Raw genomic sequence first — 19,050 nt, 5'->3', positions numbered from 1 at the left:
TTGGCCGCACAAAAACCCAATCGAAAGGGGTTAGAGAGCTCTCTCTCTCTCTCTCTCTCTCTCTCTCTCTCAGCTATGAATTGACCGAATGGTTGAGACCCAACCCCCAAAAACGTTTTCTCAATTTGCAAGGGCATTTTCCTCAAGTAGCAACCTTCTAATCCCATTTTTCAGCATTATCCAACCATTTAATTAATTTTCAAAATTAAATAATCATGAAAACTAGTTTCATCCCTTCTAACCCTGCCCAAAATTAAATGTGCCCATCCATACTTAAATTGGCTAGGCCATTTGCAATTTGGAGTGGTCCCCAACCTCTGTTAACCCTTACACTCATATTATTAATTAATTAGTGTCAGTCCCTAGTGTCACCAGCGTCACTTATTGGCCAAACCACTACCCTAGGATCCAATCCGATACTACATGACCAACAAAACCCAGTCGACATAACTTATCACAACTTTTGCCTTTGACACCCACAACATCCTCAAGATCCTTGGCCTATTACCATGAAAAAATTGCCATGTGCATCACATGAGCTAAACAACCTTGCACGTTTTATTAATAACTTAATCAAATGTTATTAGCAAGATTAAAGCATCTCAAAATTTCAAATCCTCGTGACAATCCTAGCTGCCCCATCATTGCATGGATGTTCAACTGTCCAAAATCCATTGGGTTGGCACTTCCATGATGGTCTTACATATGAACACCTTGCCCCGTAGATACCAAATATTTCTCTTCATTGGCCTCTTTAGGAGCTTCAAGTGATGGCTTTTGCACTACCTTCAATGCACCTTGTTGTCTAGAAGATGCAAAAGATGACTTCTTCTTTATACCCTTACTATCCTTCTTTGGAGCATTCAAAAATCGAACAAACTAAGGATCATTTACCAATTCAGCAAAGAGATTTGCTTATGTTCTCATCCAATTATTGAACTAGTCATCAAATTCCTCTTCTTCTTGCTGGTCATCTCTCTCATTTTGCGTTGAAGGCCCTAAATCTTACAATAGCAACATTTTCAGCTAGATGTCCATCATGTGAGCCTTGTCCAAGATTAGGCATTGCATTTCCTTCTTCACCACGTGAATATCCATACTGAGGGTATCATCACTACTTGATTTCATCTCATTATACCAAGACATCTTGCTGTAATTTCTCAGCTAAGCACAAAATTCAACACTAGCACAATGCTTTGGCTTGCAATCATGTGCTTTGGGTCCACCAAATCAAAGAATTGAGTGATATCCAAGCAATGGAACCATGAAACCCGCCTTCCTTCTCGGATAGGGTGGTAATACCTGATCGAGCACTTAATTACAACAATTAATTAAAGAGCATAAACTGAAATGCACACTTTACCTTAATAATCTCGTATATTGGACACCCTATTGGCCCTAAAATAGGCAACCCTTGCAATATTTCTTTAACTTGAATTACTAATGGGCTGAGATTCCACAATCTCCTTTGCTAATCCAAAAGCCCCTTGCTATACAAACAATCAGCAAGCAATTTGGACCAATTGTGTTAGAGTGAAGTAATGTGGAAGCAAATGACCAAGACAAAGAGTGAGCAAAGAGAGGCGAGAGAGAGAAAGAGACTCAAATGTAAAAAGTCTATAATGAAAAACGATGTATAAGGATGCAAAAATATATACGGGTGCAAAGAGAATGTCTGCATATGTCTCCACCTCGAAGATCTAAGTCTCCGTCAACCCCAAGGGTAGTATCCATGGTCTACAGCTTGAAAACTAGGAGCACAACTGAAAAAGGCTGCAAAAACCGGAGCCAATAAATAGGCCAGCAAGAAAATGCCAAAAAATACAAAGTGCCAACTGGTCAACAAACTGGCCAACCAACTGTTCGACCTACAAGCTGCTGTCATTTGACACCTGGCAGCTGCCACATGACTCTCCTGCACCAATCTCTGCTTAGAAAATTGCTATACCTACTGCCTATCTGGGGAATGTCCAACTCTAACACCCCCTCTCAGGTCCTAGACACGGCAGAAGGCTAAGGGATGTGGAGTGTTGTCAAAGTAAAGCCTAAAGAAGCACATCCTCCATCTTGCAATAGACCAAGGAAATAATTTGACCCAGAATCTTCTCCCACATGAAATGGTACTAGATCTCAACATGCTTTGTCCGAGCATGAAACGCAAGATTCTTGGCCAAGGCAATGCAACTTTGATTGTCGTACTATAGAACAGTAGGACCTCTCTCCAAGAGCCTAAGAAGCCACATTGTCTCACAAGTAGTAGAAGATGCCGCCCGATACTCTGCCTCAATCGAAGATAAGGCAGCTGTGGGTTACTTCTTGCTACTCCATGAAACAACACCAACACCGAAGGTAAAACAAGAACCGACCATGGACTCTGATGATCCACATCGCCAGCCCAATCTGAATCACTCCATCTTGTAAGTACCAAGTCTATAGCACCGGTACCAACTAGATAATAGATCCCAAGGTCACGATCCCCCGTAGGAACCACAAAACCCCTGAACAGCCTGTCAATATCTTGGGCTCGCTCATGAACCCGGCAAGTACACCCATAGCATAACATAAGTCAATACGAGTATTAAGAAGCCAGATCAAGTAGCCAACCAACTGCCTATAATAGGCAACATCCACCAAAGGAGAATCAAAGTGAGCTGTAGCCTTCCAATTTGGGTCCGTAGGAGTCCTAAGAGACTTGCATCCCTCCATCTCACACGTAGTCAAGAGCTCCTGTACGTACCCCTACTGGGAAATAAAGATCCCCCTCGAAGTCTAATAGATCTCATGATCTAGAAAGAAGTAAAGAAGCCCCATCCCCATCATCTCAAACTTCTCATGAAGTGCTACTTTCGTCTGCTCGACCATCTGAGTATAGTCACCTATCACAATCAAGTCATCCACAAAGGACAAACAATACACAACCTTCACTTGAGGTGTATACATAGAGCTCAACCTTGGCTTTGAAATGTCAATACCCCAATTTCTCCTGGAGGAAAGAGTCAATCTTCTCATTCCAAGCACGGGGGGCCTACTTAAGGCCATAGAGAGCCTTCCTCAACCTGTACACCTTACCATCAGAAGAACCGAAGCCTGGAAGCTGCTCAACATAGATCTCCTCCTTCAACTCCCCATTTAAGAAGGTGAACTTCACATCCAGCTAATCGATCCGCCATCACCTATGGCTAGCCAAGGCAAGAACAACACGAATAGTGGCCATCCGGGCTATAGGGGCAAAAGTGTCATGGAAATCAATACATTGGCGCTATGCAAAACCTTTAGCAACAAGGCCAAGCCTCGTGCTTGTCCACCAACATGCCACCACTACAATACTTGGTCTTGAAGACCCATTTGACTCCAATGATCTTCTTATGGAGAGGCTTCGACACAAGATACCAAGTGGCATTCCTCTCAATCGACTCCAACTTCAGAAAATAAGCCCATGTCATCCTACAATAATCATCCACAATTAGCATGAAATACAAGCTCCCTCTTATGAGACTCCGTCCACATTGGTCCACAAAGATTGGTAGAAACAAGTTCCAAGGGTGCTACAGACCACCTCGAAGCCTTGCTAGAAACAGTTCACGAGCCTGCTTCCCACAAATGCAAGATACACAATGTTCCTGGCTCACCACAATGTCCAACAAACCTCAAACAAGCTATCCCTTAATGCCTTCCAAAGGTAATCATAATTGAGGTGGCCAAACTGAGCATGCCAAAGCTCAGACTGAGTTTGTGAGGTAAGAAGAAGAGAAGTCAAGAAAAAAAAAGACCGCAACTTATAGACTCCATTCTCCTCATATCCTAAAGAAAGAACATGTCTTGATCCATGATCGAGAATTCGAAAAGAATCCACATCACATTTGACCAAGAGACCGAGGGCACAAATCTTGTGCACTGAAAGTAGATCGTATCCCAAGGCCAGCACATAAACTACCTCAAATGTAGGCATTACCTTGCCCGTCTGGAATAAGATGCATGTATCCCTGTCCCTCTATAGGAATAGTCCAACTTTCACCAATGAGAATATGGCCATGCGAAGGTCGCAAATGAGTAACATCTGCTAAAAAAGGAGTCATGTGCCGTGAGGTACCACTATCAACAATCCACTCATGAGTGTATGGGGTCATCAACGTAGCATTAAAAGCCGTCAGGGTCGAATCCTCAACCATCTCCAAGTGGAGGAAAGCAACTAGGGGGCAACCACTACTCCGAAATCCTTTGAAATTTTCTCCTTCTTCTCCTCGTCCTCTTCTCCTTGTCGGGGCAATCCTTCTTCCAATGACATCTTTTGCCATAGAAGTGGCAAGTAAACTCCTTTTCTTTGTCCTTCTTGGATTTATCCTCCTCCTCCACCTTTTGATCTTTCCCCTACTTTTGAGAGGACTAACCAACCAAAGCCTCAAATTCGAAAGCATTAGTCCCTTTCAATTGCTCCGCTTGGTCCAAGACCATAGGAACCAACTCTTTCCACCGAAGAGTCTCAAACCGCCCTAAAGCAATCAAGGCGGAATAAAAACCACTGAAATGGGACAGTAACTGTGAAAGAACAATTATCGCCATGTCTTCAAAAGTGATTACCTTCCTTGTGTTTTGTACCTGTATCTGAAACTGCCTCAACTTCTTAATATGCTCCCACATGGAAGATGACTTTTTGACACTCATGATCCGCATTTGTACTTCCAAAGAAACTCGCTTCATGATGGTCATATGATTATACACTTGATGAAGCTCCAATCATATCCCTCAGGCCACCATCAAATGCTCAATATGAGAGATAACAGCAGCTATAGTACATGAAAGAAATAAAAATGAGCAGATGCAAGCATTGAGTTTATCCCAATGTGCCTAAGCCTTTGCCAACTCTACCTTATCACTAGAAGAGAGTCTGGACTCATCTTGCGAAGAAGAACCATGAATAGCCTCCATAACAAACTCTGTCAAATCATAGGACTCCAAAATGGCAAGCATCACGACCCGCCAGATGCGGTTATACTCGCCATTGAGCTTTTGATCTGATGGAAGACCCGGTAAGACGGGCACCTTCCGATCCATGATTGCCTGAAACTTTGTCTCGGCCTCAGAAGACAACTTCACCTACAATGCCTACACAAAACACAAAAAGCAATCTCTTCTAACTGTGAGAATACAGCCTTGTGTTGCGTTGAAATCTCCTCTTCAGATGGATCCACCCTAGGTCACTTCTTCAATGCTCTAACACCACGTCAGAGTAAAGCAATGCAGAAGCGAATGACCAAGACAAAGAGTGAACAAAGAAAGAAGAGAAAGAGAGAGAAAAAAAAACGTTCAAACGTAGAAAATCTGCAACGAAGAATGATGTATAAGGATGTAGAAATATACACAGGTGCAAAGAGAATGTTTGTATATGTCTCCACCTCGAAGATCTGAGTCTCCGTCAGCCCCAAGGGCAGTCTCCACGGTCTACAACTTGAAAACTAGGAGCACAACTGAAAAAGACTGTAAAAACCAGGGCCAATAAATAGGCTAGCAAGAAAATGCCAAAATACTAGGTAAGCGGCTGAGGTCTGCTCCAAATGGCTAAGAAATGTTGAGAATAACTGAGCACAAGCTGGAGTAGATGAGAGAATGCTGAGAGGAGAGAGAAATCTAAGATTCTTCGCGAGAAAATGCCAAAATCTGCTTACTATCCTGTTCAGACTGAATTAAATACAATCAACTACTGCCCCACCCTTCTTAAATGATGTCACTAGATCAGCCCTATAGTCGCCAGCCCCTGGGAAGGGTTCTCTTGCTGTTGCCTACCTCCTATAGACCCTAGATGACTATTGAATGCTGCAATGATTGACTTCTATACGCCAAAATGGACCAGCAGCTGCTCCTTGCTCTCTCTCATGCTGAAAAATGCACTGAATGCTTTTCTCCAACTCCAAAAACGTTTTTTTTCAATTGCATGGGTATCTTTGCCCAGTGGCAACCTTCTAATCCCATTTTTTGACAATTTTCAACCACTAAATTAATTTTTAAATTAATTAAATCTGAAAACTAATTTGAGCCCTTTTGACCCTACCCAAAATTAAATGTGCCCATCCATAAATAAATTGAGTAGACCATTTGCAACTTGGAATGGTCCCCAATCTCAATTGGCCCTTAGACTGGTATTAATTAATTAATGCTAGTCCCTAGTGTCACCACTGACACTTAATAGTTAAATGACTATCCTAAGGTCAAAACTAATACCAACTAACCACCAAAGCCTAGCTGGCATAACTTATCACAACTTTTACCTTTGACATCCACTAACTCCTCAAGGTCCTTGGCCATCAACCATGAAATGACTGCCATGTGCATCACATGTGCTTTACAACCTTGAACATTTGATTAAAAAATTAATTAAATGTTACTACTAGGATTAAAGCATCTAAAAAATTTTACATCCTGATGACATCTAAAGTCCACTAGAAGGCAATATCTATCATAAGATCTCAAAAAGAGGAGAACAAGGTGTGAAGGAAACTATGATGCAACCTGCAGCTATAGACTTGTTGGGTTTTACTCATGCCTACGCTCAGATAGGAGTGTCAATGATCCGCACATAGGTCACTGGGCACTTTTTACTCTCCGTAAGAGGTTTTTTCCCCAGTCACTTTTGTTTTCATCTATGTTTACGTTACACATTTTGGTCACTTACCGCACAATACACACATCTATGTGTAAACACACTTTAAGTCACTTTCACAACCCTCAAGTCTTAGTATTATACTTTGTACTTAGCACTTCACATTCTATTATGCAAACCGTCGTGCTGTGACCAACTCCCTCTCTCTATCAATCCTGTTCACTTCTTTCTGCTCCATTGTTGTACTTCGATCTTATTTTTGGAATCAGAGTTGTCCAAGCAGATGTCTCTTTGCTCTCTTTACTCTCAGCTCAACCCACGTGCTCCTCCTACATGTGACAACCTGTGTTTCTGATGCACCTTCTATGTTCTCCTCAACCTCAACAACCTATCGTGGCTATTCAAAATGTTCAGAACAGTCAGAAAACCCTTATTTTACAGGCGCAGTCCAAAAGGCCCTAATTTTGTAGGCACAGTCCAAAAAACCCTAATTTTGCAAGCACAGTCCAAAACTCCCACGTCAGCACCTACACAGTCCAAAACTGCTCCAAATCCGTTCCAACCTGCCATAACAGCACAACCACGCAGCTCAGAACTGGTTATGCTTGCTCTCGATGTGCCACGTCAGCATATTTTCAGATCTGAGCAACTGCTACAAGTATATTTTATAATTTAAATCAAAATTTCAGAGCCAAAGCAAAGGACTTTTGAATGAACAAGTCAATCTTTGCTTCAGCAAGTGCTTCACCACACAAATCGAAGAAATTTGCAGATATTTGGGTCAGAAAATTTGCGGGGTTTTGTATTTTTGGCAAACATTGGTAGATGTAATGTGTTTTGAGTCTGAATTTGACTAAAACTATGCACATTGGACAGCCAAATTTTGGGGCGTGTTTTAAGTGCTGCTGAGCACTCTTATTGCCTTGGGCAGCTTCTTGTTTGCTGAAATCTCAAAAATTTCAGCACAAGCAGTATTGGTTAAGAGTGACACGATTTGGTAGTTCTTCCGACTAAATTTGGTTTGGCATTTTCTGTAATTTCTGGGAATTTGAAGATTTCCAGGTCAGCCAGCTTTTGTAATTGCTCTTTTTGAATTTAATTAAGTGACATTTATCATGCCAGCTCATGGACAAAATGATGTCTTCACTTATGTTTCGAAAGAGGATAGATTGGATGGCAACAACTTTTCTCTGTGGTCCTTTATGATGAAAAATGTGCTTGTTGCAAAAGGTCTTTGGGACTATTGTCAATGGGGAAGAAGTATGTCCTGGTGATTTGGCTCCAGCAACCCCCTCCACAAGCAAGAGGTCATGGACAAAGGCAAGAGGGTGCAGAAGCAACCTCTCAACAAGCGGGTTTCTCCACAGCCACTTACTTTTCTTCATTTGGTTAGCTTATTGCTAGGAGAAGAGCAAACAAAGAAGAATAGAGGTGCGGATGTAGTAGCTTCTAAACAAGCTTTTGCAGCAAAGCAAAAAGGTCACGGCAATCAACCCAAGAATACTCCACACAATTCTAGAGATTATTGAACTTCACAAAACAAGCAGCAAGGGGGCACACAAGCTAAGAAGGGCAAGTACCATTATTGTTGAAAGCCAAGTCATTATATTACAGAATGCAAGAAATGCATTGCCAAGGAGAAAAATAAGGAGACTGGGATATCAGTTTCAAATGCACCTTCCATTTCTACTGCCACAAAGTCCGCGTCTTTTGTCATTGAGAAGCAACCTCTCAACAAGCGGGTTTCTCCACAGCCACTTACTTTTCTTCATTTGGTTAGCTTATTGCTAGGAGAAGAGCAAACAAAGAAGAATAGAGGTGCGGATGTAGTAGCTTCTAAACAAGCTTTTGCAGCAAAGCAAAAAGGTCAGGGCAATCAACCCAAGAATACTCCACACAATTCTAGAGATTCTTGAACTTCACAAAACAACAAGCAGCCAGGGGGCACACAAGCTAAGAAGGGCAAGTACCATTATTGTTGAAAGCCAAGTCATTATATTACAGAATGCAAGAAATGCATTGCCAAGGAGAAAAATAAGGAGACTGGGATATCAGTTTCAAATGCACCTTCCATTTCTACTGCCACAAAGTCCACGTCTTTTGTCATTGACCATAACTATTGTTTTTATACTTGTAGTTACAATTCTTCTTGGGCAAACAAAGCATTCAGCAATACTGAGGATACTAGTTCTTGGTTTTTTGGCAGTGGTGCTTCTAAGCACATTACATCCTGCAAGGATTTGTTTACTTCTGTTCTTGCAACACCTATTGGCAAATCAATACAATGTGCCCACAATGCATCTTATCCTGTTAGAGGCATTGGAGAGATTGTTTTGAAAGCCATTGATGGCTCTACTCTCCGTTTCCACAGTGCTTTATATATACCAGGAATAAAGAAGAATTTATTGTCCATTTCTTCTTTAGCAAAATATGAAATGCATGTCACTTTTGATGATGACACATGCATGGTCAGAGATAAGGAATTCTTGACTTTGGCGCTCACTGGCACATTACGTCATGGACTTTATGAGTTAGATGCTCACTCTATTAATCACTTAGTTTATTTGGCATCTACTCTTAGTCTTGCTATGTCGCAAACAAAGTTATGACATCCTCGTATGGGACATGTAAATTATCGCAATCTGATGCTTATACAACGTACTCAAATGCTAGAAGACTTACCTCTCTTAGAGAGACCTCCTAAGCACATTTATGAGGAATGCATTTTGAAAAAAATGCATCGGTTTTCTTTCCCTCATGATGTTGCCTTCAAAGCTAAGGCCAGGTTGCAAATTATGCATTCAAATATATGTGGATCCATGCAAACAAAGTCATTGGGTGGATGTTTTTACTTCGTTATCTTCCTTGATGACTTCATATGTTTTTGTTGGGTTTTTTCTTTGATTAAAAAGTCAAAAGTGTATGGTGCATTTTTGGCTTTTATTGCACTTTTGAAAAATCAATTTGGTTGTAAGATTAAGACTCCCCGTTTGGACCAATGAGAGGAATATATGTCTTCATTGTTGAACTCCTTTCTAAAGTAAAAAGCCATTGCACATTAGTTTACTGCTGCATATACTCCACAACAGAATGGGGTTGCAAAAAGGAAAAACAGGTTGCTCATGGAGATGGGCACATGTATGCTGAAAGCTAAAAAATTGCCACATGTTTTTTGGATAAAAGCAATTATGTGTGTTTGTCACGCTTTGAATAGGTGCCCTACTAAAGCATTGAAAAATATTACATCTTTTGAGGCTTGGAACAACTGAAAACCTTCAATTGGTACTTTCATACCTTTGGGTATCTTATATATGCTTGTATTCCCAAAGCGTTCAGAAAAAAGTTGGACAATAAGGCTGTCAAATATATATTTGTGAGATATAGTAGTGAAAGCAAAGGATACAGATTGTACATCCTATTTCCAAGAAAGTTTTTGTCAATAGAGATGTGATTTTTTATTAAAAATCAAAATTCTCTCTTACTGGTTATGACACATATCAAGCTGCAAAAGATGTGTTTGAAGGGCTACTTTCAATTTCTTTTGATGATACAGCTGGAGCTCCATTAAATGAACCAAAATGTTCAGTCAACTGCTCCATTAAATAATGCAAAAATTCAGTCTATGGCTAATCAAAATATTCACAAGATGTTGAACAACACATTCAACAAGATTAGATACATAATCAGGAAGCTAGGCACCTACCTAGATGGTATTTGCAAACTATGCAAGATAGTCATTTGAATGCTCCTCTTGCCGATCGTACTCAAAGACAAACACATCTGCATAATTATGCTAAAGCTATGGAGTTTGTTATGGCAGCAAACACACATTATGATAATGAGTATGATTCTTTTGAGCATGCACAATAGAGTGTGCATTGGATGGCAACAATGCAAGCTGAATATAATTCTATCATTAAGAATCAAACATGGAATTTTGTTACATTGCTTGTTGGGAAGAAAGCCATTGATAAGTACAAAGATAGGCTTGTGGCAAAAGGCTATGCACAAAAAAAGGCATTGATTATGAGGAGACATTTGTGGCATTGATTATAAGGAGACATTTTCTCCTACATCCCATATGACCACTATCAAGTGTATGGTTGCATTGGCTACCCATTATGGTTGGATTGTGCACCAACTTGACATTAAAACTGCATTTTACATGGGGAACTTCAAGAAGAAGTGTATGTACAGCAGCCCATTGGTTTTGCAATTGGAGGATCCGAACACTTGGTATGCAAGCTGAAAAATGCATTATATGGTTTGGAACAAGTTCCATGAGCTTGGTATACAAAAATTGATGCCTTCTTACTCAGCCAAGGGTTCATAAACAGCCTATTAGAGTCTACTCTTTGCATATAAAAAGAGGGGGGATCCTTGCTGATCATCTGTCTTTATGTGGACGATCTTCTGCTCGTAAGAACACACGTTGATCATTTAGTTTATTCATGATGCTAGAGGCATTGGATTGACACTGTTCACATATATTGGTAAACTCCTTCAGAGATTTTACTTCCAAGATTACAAGCCAATAAGCATATCGATAGAGACTAGACTTAAGCTGTCTTTGCATGATGGCAACAATATGTTTAACATCCATACATATGCTTCAGCAGTTGGCTGCCTCATTTATTTAAGCAACACAAGGCAAGATATTCAGTTTGCAGTTTCAGCCTTCAACAGATATATAAACAGCCCACACATGTCACATTGGCAAGCTATGAAGCATGTTTTCCATTATTTGCAGGGCACCAAGACTCTTAGATTGCTTTAGTTGCAATTGTTTCTTTCTTGGCTCTTCTTGCATTTCTTGGCTTAGCAAGAAACAATCCACTATTGCCACATCATCTTGTGAAGCTAAGTACAAGGCAGCTTTCACTACTACAATTGAATGTAGTATGACTACAAGGTTTGTTGGCTGATCTTGATGTATCTGTCACGGAGCCTACTCCTTTGTTTACTAACAATTGGAGCACCATTGCAGTGGTACGGAACCCAATGTTTCATGCACACACAAAACACATTGAGATACAATATCACTTTATCAAAGAGAGACTGCATGCAAGAATATCAGCCTTGTCTACCATCCTGCCAACAAGAATGTGGCAGACATCTTCACCAAAGCTCTTCCTTGCGACAAATTTAAAACATTCCACAATGCTTTTAATTTGATCTCCCTTGGTGGATGACCCTTGTATGCTGATCACCTATTACTCCAAGGGGGTTTCTTGGGTTTTACTCATGCCTATACTCACACAGGAGCATCAATGATTTGCACATAGGACACTGGGGCACTTTTTACTCTTTGTAAGAGAGGTTTTTTCCCCCAGTCACTTTTATTTTCATCTGTGTATTTATATTACACATTTTGGACACTTACCGCACAATACACATATCTACGTGTGAACGCACTTTAAGTTACTTTCACAACCCTAAAAGCTAAGGTTTGTACTTTGTACTTAGCACTTCACATTCTATTATGTAAACTGTTGTGATGTGACCACTCCCTCTCTCCATCAATCGTGTTCACATCTTTCTACTCCATTGCTATACTTCAATCTTACAAGAACGTAAAGAAGTTGTACCACAAAACCATATAGATAATGCCTTTCCCAGACAAAACAAGTGAGTTTGTCAACTAGCTCCTATGCTACCTCCACAAATGAAGCGAACCATTAAAAAACCATGTTTCATCAGCTCAGTCTCAGCACTAGGTGAGCTGCTGACACAAAGGGTAGAATGAAGCCAATCACAAAGTTGAGTCCAAGAAGATGAGTGGCCCATGACATGGCCAAATACCACAGTCTCCTCATACTCCATGCCCCAAACCATTTGTAGTTGTTCCTCATAAAGAACGACATGCAAGGTAGAAGGCTCAAGAGCAACCACAAGTTGCGCCAGCATCGGACCAAAGGTTTTCATTGCATGCACTTGTCCAAGGACCTTCCAAGCAAGCTGTTAGCTGCCTAGTCACTAAAGAGATGGGGAAAAGCTGCTTCAAGAGGAGAGAGTAGCAGAAAGCCCACTTAAGGGGAAAGAGCATGAAGGCAAGGAAATGGCAAGGAAGGAGGGGGAGCAGATGCAACATGGTCAGTGATGGGGAGAAGAGTCACAAAGGGGCACTGCAAGCTGCATTATTTGTGGCACAGGGGGCAGAAAAAGCAGCACACAAGGGAGAGCACTTGGGCAGCAGCATTTCAAGGCTGCAAAAGGTGGCAGCGGCATTGAATGCATAGCAGGTTTGTTGACAGTGGTGACAGCAGCAAGCCAGTCAACTGGCAAAAGTGACAAACATCAAGCCCAAGGCTCCTTGTTTCCTCCCAAAATCTTGTGAGCTCAAGCCTCATAAGTAGAGATGCTTGGGAATCTCTCAATATTTTCAGCTAAGCAAGGTATGTCTGAGATCCTTGTGATATATCTTCCATTTGTCTCAAAATGTTTGTCTGCATTATTTTGTACTTGAAACATGGCTGTAACACATATAAGTGAGCTATTCAGTCTTCAAGCCACCCTCAAAAGGATGTCCCAATCTGTAACTGAGCTCTAGAGGCTAGGATATGCAGGGGTATAAACCTTTTTATAGATCAGACACATGGCCTCATAGATGGAAAGCGGCCACTTGTTCTGGACTTTTAACACAACCTCAATGTCAGCATCTGAAATCAAAATGTCAGTTGTGCCCAGCATTTTAATAAAAAGAAGATTCTCAGGATCACATTGTTGCTTATTGCTGTTGTATGAGATTCTTCTGCTAGCCATAAACAAAAGCTGATGGACTGGAAACATGATGTCCATCTGCTCATGCAGAGACTTTAATGATCGTGTGGTTCATCTCTCTCTGCCACCATCATATCAACTTGGTGAACAAAAGCGCTAAGAAATTTCTATCCTGCTGAAATAGAAATATTGAAAGCTACTAAATTGAAATATTTCATGAATGTAAACATAAAGAACATTTCTATTCGCACCTCAGCATGTATATATTGCACCTCTCTGACACAAAATTCTGCATCTTCTCTTCTTTCTTCATCTTTGAGAATGGACTGCACATCATTTGCCCAGTTATCTCTGAGGTGTTGATGTCCACTGAATGCAGTCAAGTCAATGTCCCCATCTGGAAGATATGTTTTTAGTGGCACCGAACCAAATGTGAAAACCTGAGATTTCAAACCAATGTACAAGCACTTGAATTTATGGTGAGTGTAAGGTATAATTCAAAGAGAAAAAGTAATATTTCTACTTTGTGGCATAGATTCTCATATTGATCTTCAAACCTTGGGCTAGATGTTGCACGAATGCTAGCATCAAGCTACGATAGCAAGTTTTTCAATGAAAGGACATATATAGAACAAATTATTTTATTTGATTTCTTCAATCATTACCTGTCCAACGTTTTTAGCTTCAATTCCTCAACCCAAGTTTTTAAGCTAGTACTTTCGCATTTTTTGGTTTACATCAAACTGAGCTCAAGAGTACTAAGGTGGACAAAGAGACATTAGAGAGAGCCAGGGATGAAGGATTGGAGCTTAAACTTGAGGCTAAGGACATATACTTGAAAATCAAAAATCAATGTAATCCAGAATCCCCTGATTTCTTTAAACAGAACTACAGATCGAAACAAAAGAAATACTTGGTGAAACCACACAAAAATAGAAGATATTAGAAAGGGAGCATATAGTATGCCTGTAAAGATTGTTCCGCATCCATGGCATACATAAATAAACAGACCCTCAATCAAACCATAAGAATGTTGTTTTCGTTTTTCCCAAACCTACATCTCTTTTCCATCATGTTAAAAGGAGAAACCTTCTGAGTGAAGGCTCTAAAATATGGCATAACTATTACAGACAATGGAGAGATATATTTGCAGCTTTTGTAGTTTAACACAATCATACATTGATTGTCTATAGCTAAGCAATGCCCTGCAGATTTTGTAGCTTTGGTCTACACAATGCCAACTAAAAACATGTGGGTATAAGAATTCATGAGTTTGCATGGTGTCTAATGTCGATGCTGTCCACAAAACCCAATATCTCACCCTGTCAATAAAAAGGGCATGTGTTTAAATTCTCATCATCTAACCTCCAAAAACTTAAAAATTTATGGAGTTGAAGATTGAGAATATGTAGGAAAGCGCATGTCAGAGCAGAAGCCCATACATCATGCCTCTCTATCTCCACTACATGATGCCACCAAGGATGATTTTTTATGAGAATTCCCACCATAAACAAACATGCACTTATTTTTGTAAAACCGATGTCTCTAACTAATTTCATGTCACTAATTTCATGTCCCCATGTTTCTTGTAAAAGACTCTTTCCAGAGGCAGAATCCCTGGAAATTAAACGCTTCCCATGTGTTTCTTGGGAAAGGCTCTTTCCACGGGTGGAATCCCTGGAAATTAAAAGCTTCCCATATGTTGCATCTAAACATGTGGGAAAACACATACAATCTTAACAATTTGATCTAGAGATGGTAATTGAACAATAAATAATTGAAAGATTGACAAAAATAAAAAACACATCTGCCCATTGATAACAAATGGGACATCCTGACATTAGGTCAAAACACATCTGCCCATCTATAACGAGACATCCTCACATCAGTCCAAGTGCCATCCCCCACACCCCTTTTAAAAGAAAGTCATCTGAACTCTGATAGATCTGTCAAAAGAACCAAAACTGCATATGCCAGGGAAGTGGACTGCCAATAAAGCAGAAAGACTATGCAAAACATCCTCTTTAACAGACAGTTTACATCATCCTGAGCCATACCTTAATGCTCTTTGGTCTCTTGGACTCCCAACATGATATTGACCACTTCCTAACCCTAGTTGTTGATTGTGAAGATTTGATGTGTGGTTGAAAAGGTGCACACTATAGATGTGGAGCATAAGCTTGGACATTTGTGTTGGGCTGTTAAGGACTTTGATTCTTGTAGCTTGACCATATCATGCTATCATGACTGCATGCAACTCATGCCTATGGTCAAATCCATGTGCATTTAAACAGGTAAATTTTGTGTACATAAAGTGCTATGTGCAGCCACCTGACATTGATGGTAATTCCAAAAAGTTGATATGTTAACACTTGATACAAGTTGTCCATACAAGTCTGGGCAATGTTGGAAGTGAGGAAAGGGTGCAAGTGCTTTAATTACACACAGATGCACCCATCCCCACTCACCCAAGCGTACATACACCCACCACATGACACACACATATCAGGTGACTATAAAATGTTATGTATTATGTGCCATCCTACCCCCGATGCCTATCCCCTACTTGTGGCTGTCCCACATCCCAGTGCCATCTGGCTATGCCTATAGAAAGAAAACTTTTAAGGAAATTGTGATCCACCAAATACAGCTTCCAAGGTATCACATGAACCACTCCCATATAACCTTATAATGTTTAGATACCTAACCATGGAGTACTGTAAAGAGAATATCCAAGAACAAAATATGATAACGAGTCCCCTGTCTATTCAAGCACATTCACATAGGCAGGGCTTAAAAATGTAGAACAAAGCCCATGGTAAATTTTACAGGAAAACTTACACATCATAAGCAGCTCGATCCACATAATATTATTGTAGATCATTCACTGAAAAACTTTTGCTTTAGTTGTTCAATTATGACCATCTTCAAATTTTACAACTGCCAAAGCTCCATCTCAAATTGTGCCATCACTCAGCAATTAAAAGCATCGACAGCATTCAGGAATTAGCTTTGGGAGAATTTGTGCCATGTGCAATAGCAATTTTCACATGGCAAACAATACTCCAAGGACGGGAAGAGGGAATAAATAGCAATCTGAGAGATTTTTTATTAGGTGTCCTGAATTTTTACCCCTCTTTTTGAGCCAATGGAACCATTAGAGTTGCCATTTGAACAGCAGAGAAGAATCTTGTATTTAGTGCATGTTTTGGAATATAATAAGGAGCTCGAGGAGATCTAATGTCACAGCTTTCATCATGACTTACTAGACATAAATGATGGTTTCTTTTTGTGTTCTCGGGACATAATCTAAGATGTGAAAGTATCATCTTGAGAATGTTAAGAGAACTGAGTGTCAACCAAAACCCCATTTCAAATCTCTTTAAGTAGGTTTTTAAACCATTTAAAAACTTTCTGACAAAGACCCCAGCTTGATTCAAAACCTTGATAAGAAAAGTTTGAAGTGCAAACTACCCTCCAAAGCAAAGAAGAGTTGTATGCTGTTTAACGAGCTTTTGTTTCATAATATATATGAGATGAGATGTCACAACTCAAGAAATATAAGGATTGGAAGCCAAACAAAAATAGCTTTCGTTCATAATGAATGTGGATATTAGAGCTATAATAAGGATATAACAGTACACTTGCGAAAACAACCCCATTTCATATAAATCTGTACTCATGCAAAGAGCAACCCACAAGGAATTCAGAGGAACCCAAACAGCACTGTTGATAAGACAGAAATAAGTTGATAAGCGGTCATTGAGAGTCCTTTCAAAACAATCAAAGCTTATAGATGACCATTTCTAGGACTGAAAAGAAAATATTTTCACAAAACTTGTTTAAGTTTCGAATTGCTCTCAACGTCTAAAATTGACCTGTCAACTTGAACCCGTATACCCAGCTCTGTGAGCTATCATAAACTAGTTAAGCCATAATGAACAAGCTTTCAACACAAATCCCGAAACAAAATGCTAATAGAACATATTTGTTGCCGATAGAAGCTGAAATACCATAGTGCATGTTACGTTCAACACAGAAAAATCCTATTCTAAGCCCAGTCAACACCAACAGAAACATATTTTTTAAAGATATTACCTCGCAATCAAAACATCTATGAATAAGCCTTTTCACATAATCAGCCACAGCTTTCCTCCGTTTTTCAGAGTGCCCATTAGGTTGAATTCGTGACAATAGCTCTGCAGTTCTCAATTCTGCGATAGCCCAACGATTGTCATATTGTGAAGAGCAAGACACTTTTGCTGAATATAGAGATGCATTCTCAACAAGGCCAGAAAGAAGCGGCACACCTTCACAAGAGAAATGCACCCATCATAAAGATTGATGAACTAAGAAATATGAAATGTACAAAGGGCCTTCTAGCCAACCAACTAGGAAACCCTAAGAAGCCACAAAAAGCTACTATCAAAAAGAAGATAATTCACGAAGGAGGTACAATTGGAGTGAAATTGACAATCTCCATTCATGGAGCAGCTACTCACAAAGGACAATACCAAAACAAAACATAGAATCCACTCAATACAACAATGCCCGGACATAGCCAATCTCTCTCTCTCTCTCTCTCTCTCTCTCTCTCTCTCTCTCTCTCTCTCTCTCTCTCTCTCCGCGTGTGTGTGTGTGCGCGCGCGCGCGCCACACACGCACCCTTCCCTAGGGTTAAAAAAGTTTAGCACTTATACTACAAGGAAACTGTTCACATTTAGTATTTTCATGCACACCATAGTTTGAGCTCACAACCAGGAGATGACAAATGGGCATTCCGTTTCCAGCCTGCTCACATTAACTACAGCCTTGTTAACACCTGGCCATGAGTGCATTTCTGATTTTGCCACATGGCACTGCTGGCAGGCCACTTTCCAGCCTTCATATCATGACTGATTGGACCAGATTTCGGCATCATTATGCAGCAGTCAGCCAGTTTTCAGGCTCTTGTCTATTTATGTTGCTGCCCCACATCAGGGGCTGGTCATTGCCAGATCAGATTGCCTCTATTCTCTAAGCTTTCATCTTCCATCACAGCATTCTTCTACCACATTCCAATGCCCTCACTAACACAGATCAGCAGTGTACTAGGGCTGCCTATCGAAGCCTTGTAATCAACAGATCAGTGCAGATTTGTTCCTTCTCTCTCTATGTTCTCTCTTTTCCCCTCTCTCTCCATGTTATATCTACTTCCATTATGCAGTTTCACATGGTACCATCACCAGAGGGGAACCGGATTACAAAGGTACTCCACTGTAATTACCTCCACATTGGCAGATACAAAATGCCTTTCATGTCAGTTTGTTGAATCCTTTTTATGATTGTGTGCTAGAGGATATATTTTCACATATTCAAGCTAAGGTTGAGAAGCTAGATGAGATTTTGGTACCAGAGCAGATTTTAGCACATAAGAAAAGAAAGATCAAATGTAAAGTTTCCAGAAGATACTTGATGAAGTTTCAAAACTATCCCCCAATGGATATAAAGTGGATGGAAGAAAATTACTTGGCAAACCATTCTCAGTTGTTGCAACTTTAGCTAGATACAATTGTTAGAGCCAACTTTGAATCGCGCTCAGCAAGGTTCAATAAAGCAAGGATCTGAAGTACTACTTAAAGCTCAAGGGGCAAGTAGCACTTCCACTCCACTAGTTGTGGACAGCCCTCGTATGTAGTGGATCTCAAATGTATTCAGTATGCATCCAAGGTGCTATGCTGATAGTATCTTTTCCA

At 40.3% G+C, this 19,050-nt stretch overlaps 1 protein-coding gene across 6 annotated transcripts in view; it reads right to left on the bottom strand.

Moving 5' to 3' along the window:
- The window catches only part of LOC148015283 (uncharacterized), a 61,767-nt gene that overhangs the window by 29,311 nt on the left and 13,406 nt on the right, over positions 1–19,050 (bottom strand). For all 6 annotated transcript variants that reach the window (XM_087665845.1, XM_087665846.1, XM_087665844.1 and 3 more), the window contains 2 exons: positions 17,414–17,625; positions 13,567–13,755 (listed from right to left, as the gene is read on the bottom strand). In XM_087665845.1, the coding sequence (XP_087521971.1) occupies positions 13,567–13,755; positions 17,414–17,625 (401 nt within the window). The remainder of the gene's footprint in view (positions 1–13,566; positions 13,756–17,413; positions 17,626–19,050) is intronic.

The sequence above is a fragment of the Lygodium microphyllum genome, chromosome 24 (assembly GCF_053477565.2).
Source record: "Lygodium microphyllum isolate KBCC chromosome 24, Lygodium_microphyllum_v1.1.10, whole genome shotgun sequence".
Classification (NCBI taxonomy): domain Eukaryota; kingdom Viridiplantae; phylum Streptophyta; class Polypodiopsida; order Schizaeales; family Lygodiaceae; genus Lygodium; species Lygodium microphyllum.
The sequence above is the reverse complement of the archived record's forward strand: the minus strand, read 5'-3'. Positions and strand labels throughout refer to the sequence as shown.